Here is a 16216-nt window from a genome sequence, read left to right on the forward strand (position 1 = left end):
TGATGGAGCGCATGGATCGGATTGAGAAGGAGATCCGATCTCCTGAGCAGGTGAGAGGAAATCAGGTTCTTCTGGTGGATCCAGCGGCAGAATGTTGGTTTTTAGTGCAGGAGTTTCAAACTCAAACATACAGGATCCAGAACACACCTGAGGTCACGGGTCGAACAGGATCAACTTTGATTGAACAAAACTACATTTTTAAAACTGTAACTTTATAACATAATTATGTACTAGAAACAGTATACAGCATTACTGCGATAATGCTAGTGTGAATGCTGTAAGCTTCATTTGGGAGCTGAAAACGCTGAAGCTGATACCTGAAAATGCTGAAATTGATTGCTAAAAATGCCGAAATTGGTAGCTGAAAACGCTGAAGCTGATAGCCAGTTAAAATATTAGTGAAATGCAAAATTAGCCTAAAAAAACAGGTTAAAAATAGCTACTTTGTCTATTTTTAGGCTATATTTTTCAAAATGGCAAAAAACCTTAGTAAAATAGTCCAAACAGCTAGGAGCATGCCAATTTTAAAAACTTTCAAACCATAACTTTTAACATGTACTAGATATACAGCATTTCTGCGATAACGCTAGTGTGAATGTTGTAAGCTAAATTTGGCTGCTGAAGATGCTGAAATTGATAGCTAAAAGGCTGAATCTGATAGCTGAAAGTGCTGAAAGTAATTGCTGAAAACACTGAAGCTGAACACGTTTAAGCTTTTAGCTGAAAAATGCTGAAATTAATAGCTGAAAACGCTGACCCTGATAGTTGAAAATGCTGAAATTGATAGCTAAAAATCCTGAAGCTGATTGCTGAAAACGCTGAAGGTGATAGCTAGCTAAAATATTAGGGAAATGCCAAATTAGCCTAAAAAACTTTAAAAAAAAGGTTAGCCAAATCAGCTAGCATGTAGCTGAAAAAAATAGCTAAACTTCAAACCAGCTTAAAAAAACAGAAAAAAGACTAAATTTGCCAACACAGCTAGCATGTAGCTGAAATGTTGACTAAACTACAAGACAGCCTAAAGAACAGAAACAAAGGCATAATTAGCCAAACTAGCTATTTTGGCTAATTTTAGGCTATATTTTTCAAAATAGTAAAAAAAAAATCTTAGAAAATAGTCCAAAAATCTATCAGAATGCCAATTTTCAAAACTTTAAAACTGTAACTTTTTAACATAATTCCGAATAATAAAAAGACAGGAATATTATTCCAGAATAAATCAACTTAAACCTTAAATAACTTTCAATATTTTACTCTCTATAAAATATATTTTGTCAAAATTATACAAGTTAGAAATGATTACAAGATAACATCATTAATAACAATAAAATAAACTGATCTGGAGGGCCGGGTAGAATTACCCGGAGGGCCGGATCCGGCCCCTGGGCCTCGACTTTGACACATGGTTTAGTTCTTTGAATTCTAATCATTTGTTGACGTTTCTTGAACAGTTAAACCTGAATCAGGCGTGACGGATGCGTTTACATGTTGCAATCAGAAAACATTTGGCACAAACACCAAACTGTCAGATTCTCCCAACGTCTAAGAGAGTTTCTGACCAAAAGAAGAAACTGTTTTCACTATGATGATGAAAGATTCAAATCTTTTAGGAGAGCAGAGAAGATTTTTGCTGGATTTATCTGTCAGAAATCATAAATCTGTCCCATGAAACGGGCACAGATTCCAGTGGATCAAGAGTCGGAATTGGAAGTTTTAATGTGACCAAACAGCATCATTTAGGATAATAACCGTGAGCGCCGTTGGATGGCCGACCCCCTCAGTGGCAGCAGGTCCCTCACTCTTCCCTCTGCCACAAATTCATTCAAAAAAGACTTTTTTCAAAATAGTGGCTTATCTGTTGGTTTTATCTCCATAGCAACCATATTGTTTTGGGATCTTCTGGGGGTGGCGAACAGCTCGATGTCATTTTTAGAGGAATTCGCAAAAGTAAACTTTTGGGTTTCCTTGGCAACTGAGGTTTTCTATTAACCACGCCCACTTTCCTACATTATTTCGTTCAGCTTGAGCTAAGGATTAATTTCAATGTTCACTATGTTGCAGTAAAACATACAAGCAACACTCAAACGCCACATTTGTGAGCTCGCCACTCGAACGCCGGTTAACCAACATTTTTCCAAGTAATTCCACGTGTTGCTAGGGGAGTCGGGAGGCCACAGATCCAAATCCAGGAGGAGTTTACAGTTTTAGAAAGGCGATTAAAAAAAAAATGAACATCTTCCTGAGGTCAAAGGTCGATGTCACTCCACTTGTGGTTGTAGACTTGATTGAACTTGTTGCTTCTGTCGGTCAAACTAACGTTTTTTGTTCCGTATTCTGCAAAAAATGGTCAAATTTCACACTTGTGAGGCCTGTGGCCATCCCATAATACTTTCAGAACTTCCTTTGGACATCCCTGACACGGGTTTGGTCTCTTTAGAGGATTTAGAATTTTTTTGAGCCTCATAAGGAGATTTATTGAGATTATTGATCAGTTTGATGTTTATCTGATTTCTCTGAATTATCTCCAACCCAAACTAAACAGATGATTTTTAATTGAAACATTTAAAAATCAAAACGTAACATTTTATTTGTGTAAAAGTCTGACTTTTTCCTGATTAAATTTCTCATAAATTTACAGCTTTATTCTTGCAAACTGCTGCTTTTCTTTTTATTGTATACATTTTTCTCATATTTATATGATTTATTCTCATAAAGTTTTGATTTTTCTCTTCTTAAATATACAATTAATTTTTGTAAATTAAAAAATATTATTTTGACGACTTTTTCTCACATTTGTACGACTTCATTCTTGTTAAATTTTGACGTTGCCTTCATGAATTTACACGTTTATTCTTGCAAACTGCTGCTTTTCTTTTTGTTGTATGTATTTTTCTCAACTTTGTAGAACTTTATTCTTGTAAAATGTTGATTTTATAATTTCCTCATAGATTTATGACTTTATTCTTGTTGCTTTCTTTTACACAACTGTATAAATACAAAGTTTTTCCTCTTAAATATACAGTTTTATTCTTGTAAAATCAAGAATTTTTGTCATTTGTACAACTAAATTCTCATAAAATTTGGACTTCTTCTTCGTGAATTTAAGTCAAAAGTCAATGTAACTCCAGCTGTGGTTGTAGAGTTAACCTGGTAGCTTCTGTGTACAATTTTGTAAAAATTGGTCAAACTAAAGTTTTTTCTTAATATTGTGCAACAATCTTCTAATTCTTCCCTCGTGGTATCTGTGGCTATCCCATAATAATTCTAAAACTTTCTTGTTTTAGTTTCTGTTTGTGGATTTAGTTTTTTTTATCAGAGATTTTGTCCGAATTCTTCTGTTTTTGATGGTTTCTTCTGCTGTGACGTTTCTTCTAGCTGCATGAAAACTCTGGAGAGTTTTTGAGTTCATGGCGGCGGGACGTTTTGCCTCAAAGGTGCAGTGAGAAAGAAGAATCGTGAAATCAATCTTCAGTCCAGAACTTCTGCTGCAGAACAGAAATATGACGTCTGACGATAAATCTGAAACATTTATTAGTCTAAAAGATTTTTCTGTTTTGTGCAACATTTGTGATTCTCCACTGGTAACAGATTATAATCCCAACAGTTTGATGAGTTCATCCAAACCCGGTTAGACAGCACAGATGACTGAAGGTTTCCTCAGATCCTAAAGCATGAAGAGAACTGAGACGACAGCAGCATTTATGCTGAATGTGAGTCTCTGCTGCAGAGCAGGAACGCCACAGCTGCAAGTGCTCATGGGAGCCCCTCTGTGATGTCACCAAACCCGCCTGTCATCCTTTAGCTTCAATATTCTAAGAAAATCCCAACACAATCCAACCAGGAGTTTGGGTTCTCCTGAAGTTTTCCTGTTATTTGGAGGTTTTGACCAAAATAAGCTGAAACCACCGACTAAAGACCCTCATTTCACAGCCTCAGATAAACCGTCTTTCTTTCTGCTTTTATTTTAAATGACGCATTTTACGTTCGTGTTTATAAATATTTATAAAAAAATGTTTTTTCTTTTTTAAATGTTGACTTATGAGGGACACACACGTCTCCCAACAAAACCTTGAGAAGTTTCTGCTCTTTTTTTAAGGAGGCGGTGCCTTTGAATCGCACCGAGGATGAGACTCCTCCCACCCCACCAGAAGGGTCTGAAGCCCCGCCCACTCCTCTTCATCCTGAGGAGGAGGTGCTTGGCGAGGTCAGCAGGGCAGCAGCATTCCTGAATCCAGAGGCGAGTGTGGCGGCTGAGGCTGTTGGAACATTCGTTTTTTTGATGACGCCGTTTTCAGCCAAAACAGAAACGTGTCGTTTTCTAGGACATAGTTTCTGCAGAGTGGCAGGAGTTCATTAAACTTGTGGGCGGGACTGTTGGTGCAGAATAACCCCGCCCCTCCCTTCCCTTGTCATTGATGAGGAAGCTTGAGGCCCCGCCCACATCCCCAAACACAATCTGCATTTTTTCATCTTCTCCTGATTCACAGCGATTTTATGGAGTCATTTCTGTGCCACATTGGATCAAAAGTCACAGTTTTTAAATCAAAATGTCCAAAATTTCAAACAAAATGTAAACTTTTAAGAATTAAACTCATAATTTGCTAATGAAAATATTACATATTTGCTTTAAAAAACTTTCCTTGCCTTAGAAAAGTATTTTTTGTGTTTGCGACGCAAATATTTTCAGATGTGTCGTCTCTCGTCTCTCTTTCTCCCTATCTTTGATTTGACTGCTGATTGGTCGAGATTCTGTCCAATCAAATGGCTCAAACGCCGAACAGGCTCGTTTACCAACGAGGTTACCTCTGTGGCTGGAGAAAAAATCATTTTATTCCTTTTTAAAATAATTAATTCTTTTTTTTTTTAACTTTGATTCAATTTTATTTTGTCAGATTTGTGAATTTATGACTCAGAATCTCCTGAAACTGTAAAATAAAAAGTAAAGTTTATCTGTTGACATCACACTAAACAGCAAAATAATAGTAAAAAGTTTCATTTTTTTTTAAATCTGATTTTTTTTTCTCCTGCAGACATTTTAAACACGTTGGTTACAACATTGACATAAATAAATGCAGAACCGTGTTTTACTTTGTAGCTTTGCTTCTTCTGGGTTCTGCTCAAAAAGAAACAGGTCAGAAAGATTAAAGACTGCAAAGTCCCGGTGGAGCAGATCTGGATCCGGCCCCCGGGACACATGTGCTCTAGACCAATCAGCATGAACCCTCTGGTCTGTGATTGGCTGTTTGGTGTGGCACATTTATGACAATAAACTGAACTTATGAACACAAAATCAAAGATAGGGAGAAAGTGAGACGAGAGACGACACATCTGAAAATATTTGTGTCCCAAACGCAAATATATTTTTTAAAAGCAAACATTTAAATTTACATTTGCAAATTATGAAGTTTTATTCTTAGAACTTTCTATTCTGTTTGGAATTAAGGAAATTTTGATCTAAGTTTGTATTTTGTTGGCACAAAAATCACTCCGTACAATTTGGGTCAAGAAATATTCCGAAATGTAATTTTGAGCCTAATTTTCTTTATAAATGTCCATCATCAGAAAAATACCACAAGAACATGTTGAAACAACATTTTTGTTGGAATAATTTTGACAATTTGTCATAAAAAACAAGTTAAATGATCAGCAGGGATTCCCGATGAGTAGAAACACAAAGTCGGTTTTGTTGGAACTTGAGCTGTTTTGCTTTGTAAAAAGTGTCATTTTAACGTCTGGAGAAGACGCCAGCGACTGAACTGCACTTTATGGCTTTAAAACAGGAAAAGCATGATGGGAAGTTTTCTGCAGAGAACTCCCCAACAGACGCCTCGGAGAGCGTCGGCGAGATCGGAGCAGAGGCGACTCCAGAGAACCGCAGGAACACAGACGCTCCTCAGGGGAAGACCAACCCCAACGGAATGATCATCCGCGGGATGACCTTCTACAAATCGGATCAGGACGCCATGGTGGCCGACGATGGAGAACCCGGAGAGAACCGTGAGCGCGGACCGCACAGTCACCGGATTGAGGTTTAAACACAAACTTTGAAAATGAAAACTTCTGGATGTTCTTTCAATCTTTCAGTTTTTGAATACCACGAGTTCAGCGGCGACGGCCCGACCAGCCTCTTCATCGAGGAGAACCTGCTTCTGCACCGACCCCCCCGGCCCAGGACGAGGTCAGGATGGAGGTCACTGAAGCTGAAGGCCGCGGGTCACGTGGAGGACTCCAAGATGATCCGCCCAAAACCAGAACCGAGCTCAGAAAGTCCTCCGACGGCGAGGAACGTTGGGACAACTCCATCAGAAACGCCGGCGGTCGACTTCACACGCAGAAACGGGACGGAGGAGAACCTCGGCTCCACTTCCCGACCCAATGAGACGTGGATGACCCCAAAAGCCACGCCCACTTCAGAGAATTCAACCTCCAGACTTCAGTCGTCAACCCGGCCGACGTCGGCTCCAGAACGCCTCACCACCTTCACTCAGACGGATCCTTCCGCAGCACAAACCAGTTCCACCTTTTCTCCAGACTCACCTGGGACGGCCTCCTCTACAGAAACCCCGCCCACACTCAGAAAAGCTGCCGCCGTCAGGCAGAAATACAAAATAAACTGGGAAGAAGACGAGGAGGGAGATCTGGACGCCGACGAACCCCAGCAGACGGATCAGAAGACGACTTCCAGGAAAGCAGGTAAATAATCTGTTTCTGCGGCAGCTTCAAGGAGAGAAAATAGACTCACTCCACTTCGTGAGGAACTTAGGATTTATGCGTATGTAACTCAAAAATTACAAATCAAAAATTAGTTTTAAAAGATTAAGTGTTTTAAGGATGTTTACCGGTATTAACTTTTTTATATATATGTTTAAAAAAGTGGAAATATGTCAAGTTTCACCAGATATTATTTACAATCTAAGTTTAAACCGGCTGATAAGAAAACTCTGATGACCCGGAATTCTAGCAGCACTTAAACGCATCACGTACATACAAACCTCTGAGACGTGGAGAGTCTTACATCAACTTTGTACGTAATTGAGATGTGTGTGTGCGTAACAAGTGATTTGTGAGTAATTTTTGAAGAATTGCATGTGTAATCAGTTTCAGGCTTTTTTTAATTTCGTAATTTACGTACTTATGCACATAATGTATTATATGTATATACAAATCCAAAGTCACGGCAAAACTCTAAGTTACGCACAAAGGCTAAATTACGCACAAACGCGAAGTTATGCACAAAGGCAAAATTACGCACAAACGCGAAGTTACGCACAGACGCGAAGTTACGCACAAACGCTAAGCTACGCACAAACGTGAAGTTACACACAGACGCGAAGTTACGCACAAACGCGAAGTTGGGCACAAAGGCTATGTTACGCACAAACGCGAAGTTACGCACAGACGCTAAGTTGCTCACAAAGGCTATGTTACGCACAAACGCGAAGTTACGCACAGACGCTAAGTTGCGCACAAAGGCTATGTTACGCACAAACGCGAAGTTACACACAGACGCGAAGTTACGCACAAACGCGAAGTTGCGCACAAAGGCTATGTTACGCACAAACGCTAAGTTACGCACAGACACTAAGTTACGCAAAAACGCTAAGTTACGCACAGACGCTAAGTTACGCACAGACGCTAAGTTACGCACAGACGCTAAGTTACGAAAAAAGGCTAAGTTACGCACAGATGCTAAGTTACGCATAAACGCTAAGTTACGCACAGACGCTAAGTTACGCACAGACGCGAAGTTACGCAAAAAAGCAAAGTTACGCACAGACGCTAAGTTACGCACAAACGCAAAGTTACGCACAAACGCTAAGCTACGCACAAACGCAAAGTTACGCACAAACGCTAAGCTATGCACAAACCCTAAATTACACACGAACCCTAAGTTACACACAAATGAACGTTCTGCGTCTGTCCGGCAGGCGAATGCAAAGACACTCTGGCCACCATCTCGGAGCCGGTCACCCAGAACACCTACGGCCGGACCGAAGGCGCCTGGATGAAGGACCCACAATCCTCGGAGGAGAAGATCTACGTGACAAACTTCTACTACGGGAACAACCTGCTGGAATTCCTCAACCTGGAGGTTTTCCAACGAGGTAAGACCGGGAAGTTTCCCTGCAAACCTTCGTTCCCACGGTAACCCTCTCTCTCCTCGAAGGCCGTCCCACCAACTCCTACAAGCTGCCCTACAACTGGATCGGCACCGGCCACGTCGTCTACGGCGGCGCCTTCTATTACAACCGCGCCTTCTCCCGTGACATCATCAAGTTCGAGCTCCGGCGGCGGCAGGTGGCGGCGTGGAGCATGCTGCACGACGCCCTGCTGGAGGAGTCCTCCTCGCCGTGGGAGTGGCGCAGTCACATAGACTTCGCCGTGGACGAGAGCGGCCTGTGGATCATCTACCCGGCCATGGACGACGAGGGCTTCCTGCAGGAAGTGGTGGTTCTGAGTCGCCTGGACCCGACCGACCTCAGCGTGAGGAAGGAGACCACGTGGAGGACCGGCCTGAGGACCAACAGCTTCGGAAACTGTTTCATGGTGTGCGGCGTCCTGTACGCCGTCGACAGCTACAACCAAAGAGACGCCAACCTGGAATACGCCTTCGACACACACACCAGCACGCAAATGACTCCCAGAATGCCGTTCATCAACAACTACACCTACACCACCCAGATTGACTACAACCCCCGAGAGGGGCTTCTGTACGGCTGGGACAACGGACACCAGGTCACGTACAACATCAAGTTCGCCTACGTTGACCCCTAAACTTTATTTTTTTGAAAACTTTTATGGATTGTAGATCAGTCCGGAAAACGTCGATCCTGAAGACAGATGAGGTCATCTGGACATTTAAAGCTCCTATACGGCTTAAGGTCGCTCCTGTGAGGAGTCCAGCGGCGTGCGGAGCGGAGCACGCCACATTTCCTCCTTCATGTTTGATACTTCAGGATCAGATGACAGACGTCCTCCATGCTGGACTCACAGAGACGCAGGTGGAGAATGGCTCTGATTGAGCTGTAATTGTCTGATTGCTGAAAGCTATCAGAGTGTCTTCTTCTACAACTTTCTTATATTTTATTATTATATTTTCTTATTCCGTCAAATTTTCCGCGCGCTTCTACATGAAAGGAGCTTTTACGTTGCAATCAAAAGTACTTTATAAAGCTCTGCCGTGAGAATGATGGTATTACGTTCAGTACCAAAAGCTGATTTATAGGTAATATTCTTCTGACAAAAATAGAAAATGAATTAGATCAGGGGTCCCCAAACCTTTTCATGTGAGGGCCACATTCTTCTGTGATGGGGGGTCGGGTCGGTTTGTAGCCTAACAGGAAAAGTGTAACAATCACAGCCTAAACGTAAAGATTTATGTTTTTTCAGAAAGCCACACAAAACAAAATTTTAAATAATTCATTTCCGTAATCGTCATTAAAAAATAATATTAAACATTTTAAAAACTAGATATATAGCATTTCCTGCAATAGATTAATAGCTGAAGACGCTTAAATTGATAGCTAAAAACACTGAAGCTGATAGCTAGCTAAAATATTAGCAAAGTGGCAAATTAGCCGAAAAAACTCAAAAAATTCTAAATTAGCCAAAACAGTTAGCATAAAGCTGAAATATTAGCTGAACTCCAAATTAGACAAAAAAACTGAAAGAAGCCAAAATGATCTGAAACAGCTAGCATGAAGCTGAAATATAAGCTAAATGCTAAATTAGCCTAAAAAAACTGGAAAAATGTCTAATTTAGCCAAAACAGTTTCGGGGGCTGGGCCAAATCTGAAGGAGGGCCGGATCCGGCCCGCGGGCCATAGTTTGGGGACCCCTGAATTAGACCAAGAAATGTCCCATCATGCCTTAAAATAGTTCCCGAAAACCTTTTGAGCGTAGCGGGTATGAAAGCTTATTAAAATGAGTAATAACGTATTAAAAACTATTAAAATAGTTTAAACAGATGAAAGACTTTGAAGTTATCTTTCAAGAGCAGTAACCTAAATACACAAAATACTAAATGAAAGCTTAAGAAATAGTTTCACTTTGCTATAAAGAAAGCTCTTAAGAGTTTCAGTAAAAGGCTTTTGAAGTCAAAATGAATGAGTCCAAGATTTTTCCCAGCATGCCTCAAAATGGATCCTGAAAACCTCGTGTGCAGAGCCAGTTTGCTTGAGCTAATCCCCAAGAGGCTGTAAAAAGTATTAGAGCGCTTAGTTAAAACAGTTTAAAAGTTATGGGAAATTATTGAAGTTACAAAAAAACTTTAGACTTGCTGTTAAAACCTACAGAAGTACCATGAAGACTTAAGGAAAAACCTATAGTTGAGTTCTAAGATCCGTCTTTACCAAGTATTTAATTAGTAGATAAAATGGTTAAAAGTTATTTAAGAATCCTAAATGGATGAGACCGACCATTATTGACCATCTTTGCTGATAAAAGACTTTTATTCTCAAAGTTTCAGAATTTGCGTTTAAAGACCGTGGATGATTCTGTGAACAGTGTTAACAGAGTAACGTCGGTGACGAAGGTTTGAACATTAGATTTAGGGAAACTGACGTCATACATGTTTAAAATGGACATTTATGGGCTTTGACAGCTTTAAATGCTTTAAAACGGCATTTCTTTCAGCAATCGGACGTTTTTCTTTAAAGGAATTGCAGATCTAGTTTGTGTTTGGAAGCGTTTGACTGGAGGGAACGTCACACCGAGGAGGAACCTTTAATTCAGGTCTGTGATGAAACCGCGGCGGCGTGAACTCCAAACACAAACATCTGGCGGCGGTTTCAGAAAATCCAGTGTTTATTTTGATTGAATCAAATTCAAAGGAATAAAACTTTACAAATGTGATCCTTTTGAGTCCAACGGCTGTTTTTTTTTCTGCCGAGTTACGACACAGTCGCACGTCTGCAAACGAGTTACAAAAAAAGTGCAAAAGTTTACCTGAAGCTGGAGCTTCAGCTGGAATCTGGGACAGACTCAGAGGAATAACGGTGGGTGTTTCAGGATCGTCACCATGGTAACCACTCAGAAGATTCTAGCATCTTTAATGTCCTTTTTTCTCTTCACTGCAGACTTTGATGAAGTAAAACTTTATGCAAAGCTTTTCCAGAAAGCAAAGAAACTTTTGAAAGAACACACAAAAATAATGAAGGATTTATATTAAAAACAGAAGTGAACATTAAATATGTACAGTTTGAAAATCCGTTCATGAGTTTAGACCACAGTGCAAACAGCCCCTCCCCCACACACCTTTCTAAATAAACGAGCGTCCGAGTGGCTAATTGGTTAATTGACTTCCTGAGTTTCATGTTTTTATGAACTGAACGTTTCAGAAATCAAAAGTCGCTCTTAGAGTTCGCTCTCACTCGGACCGACTCAGACTCCAGGTCAGGGAAACTCACAGCAGACAGACTCAAACACAGATCCAAAACCCTTCCCCTGCTTTGAGGGTGACCTTAGGCCGACCCCATCAGGACGCCGACGGGGGGCGTGGCCTTGCTGTCCGTGGAGGAGTGCTGGTAGAAGGTGTCGTTGACCCGCAGCACCGGCGGGATGCTGGAGGAGCGGATGTGGAGGATCCGGGTGTCGGTGACCTCACAGTCGATCTGCATCATCACCTGGAAGTCTTTTCCTCCGATGATGGAATCTGTGGAGCCCAGGAGGAGGAGGGAGTATGTTAATGTGGGCTTGAGCCGAGAGCGTCACCCAAACCAAACGGTCCGCTTTGATCATCTTCTGATCCGTTCCCAGAATGTTCCCCAAAGTCTTTTCATTTTGATGATGCCGTTTTTAGACAAAATAAGAAAAACGTGTCGTTTCCTAGAAGATAGTTTCTGCTAAGAAACATGTGTCAAAATCAAGGCCCGGGGGCCGGATCCGGCCCTCCGGGTCATTTTATTTTACTGTTATTATTGACCCGATGTTATCTTGTTCTCATTTCTAACTTGTATAATTTTGACAAAATATATTTTTATGGAGAGTAAAATATTGAAAGTTATTTAAGGTTTAAGTTGATTTATTCTGGAATAATATTCCTGCATTTTTGTTAGTCAGAATTATGTAAAAAAGTTACAATTTTAAAGTTTTAAAAATTGACATTCTGCTAACTTTATGGACTATTTTGGTTTTTACTAAGATTTTTTAGTCCATTTTGGAGTTTAGCTAATATTGCAACAACATGGTAGCAGTTATTTTGCCAATTTAGTTTTTTTTTTTTTTACTTTTTAGGCTGTTTTAGACTTTATTTATTTTTTGTTTTTTTGTTTTTATTTTTTTTAGAATAATTTGGCATTTAGCTGATATATTAGCTTGCTATCAGCTTCAGCATTTTCAGCTATCAGCACTAGAATCTTCAGCCCAATTCAGCTTCCAGCATTCACACTAGCATTATCACAGGTAATACTATATATCTAGTTCATAATTATGATAAAATTGTTAAAATATTGTTCAATAAATGTTTATCCTGTTTGACCTCAGGTGTGTTTTGGATTTTGTCCTCTTGTGCGATAAGTTTGACACTCCTGTTGTATTTTCTACACAACAAATACAATCTTTTCAAACAGTTTTTCATCTGCTCCTGATTCACAACGATTTGAACAAAGAAAGACTCAGAAATACAATTTTAAGCTTAATTTTCTTTAAATCTGTCCTCCGTCTTCAGAGAAATGATGTTAAAAATCCCATGTGGGTCATTAACCTGGGGGGGTGGGTCCTGGGCCACAGATGGAGCCCAGAGGTGAGTCATGCAGAGGATTTCAGCAGCATGAAGATAAACAAACACATGTAAACAAGGGAAAGACGTGGAAAAACAAAAGGAAAACAGCAGAACTCGGATCTTTGTTCTCATGTTGGAGAATCCATCATTCTGGGAAAGTGAAGGAAATCGGGGATCCGACTATTGCGATAAAGAAACCACAAATGATGAATAATTGATGTCCTCCTGGAGCCTCATTAAGATAAAACCCAGCAGATCCTCTGGATGGAGGCAGAACTTTGAGTTCTCCTTCACTATGTGAAGCTTCTTCTGCCTCTGTGGAGACAATATTCCTCTCAGGTTAGTCTTAAATGGGGAGGAGGTCTCTGTAAAGAAGTTCTAAAGGCAGATGCAGTTTCCCTCCACATCTGTAGAAGACATCAGCTTCTTCTGCCTCATCTTTTATCTCCTGCAGCTGCTGGATTTCAGGGACATCTTTGCACCTTTACGCAATTTTATCAACCAGCTCAAAAAGCAAGAAAAATGAAGCGTTATAGAGGAAAACCAGCAACCGCCCGACACCAAAAACCTTCATCCAGAGAGCAGCCAATGAGAATAAAAGTCTCTTTAACGAGATCAGGAATCCCTCAGTAATGAACGCTTCGTTCTCCAACCTCATGCAGAACTTTACCGCGTATTTGCAACATCTCATCTCTAAATCGTTCAGAAGAATTAAAGATGAAACTCTGCAGTCCAGAGGTCAACTTTCCAACAGAAACTCCTTCAAGTGGAGCTCTGTCCTTCACCGCCACCATCTGGAAGCGCTTCTGGAGGTTTCAGTGAAACGCTGAGACGATAAGACTTCAAACTCCTGACAAAAACGCCTGAGATTGTGCTGCATATCGGTGGTGTCTGCCAAACGTACATGAGCTTACTTCAACAGGTGAAAAACACACAAACACTTCTGTTTTAGGATCACATTAAAGACCTGCTCTGATGAAAATGGTGTTTTAACATGTTTTTGTGGCATTTTTGTCTTAATAAAGAAAATTAAGCTAAAAAATTGAAGTTCTGAGTATTTTTTTTATTTAAATCGTTGTGAGTCAGGATAAAGATCATATTTGTGATGTAAAAGCTACACTGGGCAGAGCCCGCCCCCGGCTCCGCCCCCGGCTCCGCCCCGTTCTGATGCATCCACCTGCAGACCAATAGATCCACGAACGTCTTTGTTTTCTTCCTCGTTTAAACTGGAATCTGGATCTAAACCGTACGGCTGGATGGAAATGATGTTATTCCTATTTTCGGTGCAACGCTAATGTTAGCTTGGGACTGTGAGCGAGCGGGAGAACGTGTTAACAGCTGGATGATGGGATGTGGGGGCGGGCTTACTCCTTGGCAAAAGTCCCGCCCTGTTTGATTATTTTCATCTTTGGTCTGTTTAGATACAAAAATATGATCAGATGTGTCAATCGTGGCATTTTACTGTGAAAAATTGGTTTATTTTGAAAGTTGACCAGATTTTCTTGAGTGTTTGGCGTAATTTCCTACGAGATTTGACGTTGATCATTCGTGGTTTGCACAAAAAATAGACCAGATGCTGAAACGGTCAGTGCACTGCCCAAGCCGGGCGCGGTCCTCCGTGGAGAACCACCATAGGTCGACGAGGACGCCGAATGGAAGCGCCTTCATGCCGCGCCGCTTTGCAGCGCTTCCGTGTCCGGTGTGAACCAGGCGTCAATCCTAGAAAACGCCTTTTTGATGTCGGCTTAAAACAGCAAAATAATAATTAAAAGACGACTGGGAACGACTTGAACAAAAGATCAGAAGATGATCGGGGTGGAAATTCATATATTTGTCACTGAAATCCAGATTTCTCCAGAAATTTCCACAAAAAAACAGATTCCCAGAAAAACTTGAACTTCTCAGTGAGGAATCTTCTCTGCTTTTTAAAAGATTATATAAAATAAAAAAGCAGAATTTATTAAGTTTATGAGAAAGCATTTGTCTATAACCTAAAGCATCTTTTCAGAACTAAATAAATAGAATCACTCAAGTAATTAATGTAATAAACAGAACACTTTTCATGGAGTGAAATCAGCTAAATATCATCCAGATGTTGGGAATCAAACATCTGATCATCTGTATAAAGTCAGACATCTGGACAGGTTTCTGAACCGGATCCTTCAGTTGGACTCATGTGAAAAACGTCATTAATTCAACAAACTCAAATCGTTATTGGCCTTTCTGTGAAGGATTAAAATCCACCATTTCTGGAGATTTCCCAGATTTTTAGAGAAAGATCCAATCTGGACATTTCCAGGTTAATTTTGCTCAACTTTTGTCGTCTCATTTTTGTTTAAATAAAGTTTTGATGTAAAAAAACAACCTTGAATCATATAAAATCAGACATTGTGAAGTGAAATCTGGCGTCTTAGAGGCATGACCAGCGTTTCTGTGTCATGGGACTCATCGTATTGTCTCAGCAGTTTCAAAATAAAAGCATGATTCTTTCAAAATAAAAGTTCATTACTCTGATATAATCTGAGTTTGAGTTTCAGGCGTAGCTCAGGAAGAGTTTTCAGAGCTTCCTTCATTTAAGATTTCAAGCAAGTCGTTCTTTCAGAGGATCCACCTGTGAATCACGTCGTGCTCAGAACACGTCTGCCCGTCACCGCCGTCCAAACACGCCGCGTCCACTCGATTGAGCCGTTTTGGTCATTAAACAAACAGTCGAGTCCAGGCGGTTTTTCAGGGATTCGCTAGAGAAATCTGGGTCCCACTTATGCTAAATCGTCAGTCTCAGACCACTAAATAATCCCTCAGATTATCGGAGTCTCTCCTCCAGATGAAAAGCATTTACGAGAAGAATTCCCAGAGGAGCAGCAGCAGAGCTGGAAAGAATTACCGACACACCGGAGTAATCACGCTTCCTAAAGGGCATCCTGAATGGATGCAGGAATGTCATCCCAGGATCTCGATCTGCTCCGAATCACTTCAAAGCTCTGAACGAGCAGAGAGCGACTGGAGGTCCGTCATCTGTGGGACACATGGATGTTTGTGGATCAAAGGATTTATTGGCTGGTTGTAATGTTTAACCTCTGGCAGAAGTCGTGGTGGTGTTGGGGGAGGAGCTGGACGACGGAAACACCAGAACCAGTCTGGATCTTCTGACTGATGACGTTCTGACAGACAAACCAAACGGAAGAATAAAGGAAGACGTCCGGAGGTTTAATCAATGTTAGAAAATGGGGACGAATCAAATTCAAAGAGTGACTCCGTTTTTCAGGATTCTGTTCTAAAACAAACATGTTGGTTATGAAAACCAAAAAACAAGTGATTTAAGTTGAAGATTTAGGAATAAAACTTTAAATTCCAACAAATAAAGATTTTTTTTACAGAAAGATCATAAGAGAAACTGTTTCAAATGAGAACCTATCTTCTAATTCTAAATCTTCTAATTATTACAAAAAAATATAAAAAAGTATATATATATATATATATATATATATATATATA

The 16216-nt window shown here is 40.4% G+C and overlaps 2 protein-coding genes across 2 annotated transcripts in view; one reads left to right on the forward strand and one right to left on the reverse strand.

Annotated features, from left to right (window-relative positions):
- Positions 1-9452, forward strand: part of olfml2ba (olfactomedin-like 2Ba) — a gene marked incomplete in the record, with an annotated part of 11119 nt that extends 1667 nt beyond the window's left edge. Inside the window, 6 exon segments of the mRNA XM_036211413.1 lie at positions 1-50; positions 4100-4237; positions 5781-5997; positions 6085-6693; positions 7929-8105; positions 8168-9452. Coding sequence (XP_036067306.1) covers positions 1-50; positions 4100-4237; positions 5781-5997; positions 6085-6693; positions 7929-8105; positions 8168-8775 — 1799 coding nt within the window.
- Positions 9453-10783: 1331 nt separating this feature from the next.
- Positions 10784-16216, reverse strand: part of atf6 (activating transcription factor 6) — a gene marked incomplete in the record, with an annotated part of 42430 nt that continues 36997 nt past the window's right edge. Inside the window, 1 exon segment of the mRNA XM_024278453.2 lies at positions 10784-11653. Coding sequence (XP_024134221.1) covers positions 11463-11653 — 191 coding nt within the window.

The sequence above is a fragment of the Oryzias melastigma genome, linkage group LG4 (genome assembly GCF_002922805.2).
Source record: "Oryzias melastigma strain HK-1 linkage group LG4, ASM292280v2, whole genome shotgun sequence".
Classification (NCBI taxonomy): domain Eukaryota; kingdom Metazoa; phylum Chordata; class Actinopteri; order Beloniformes; family Adrianichthyidae; genus Oryzias; species Oryzias melastigma.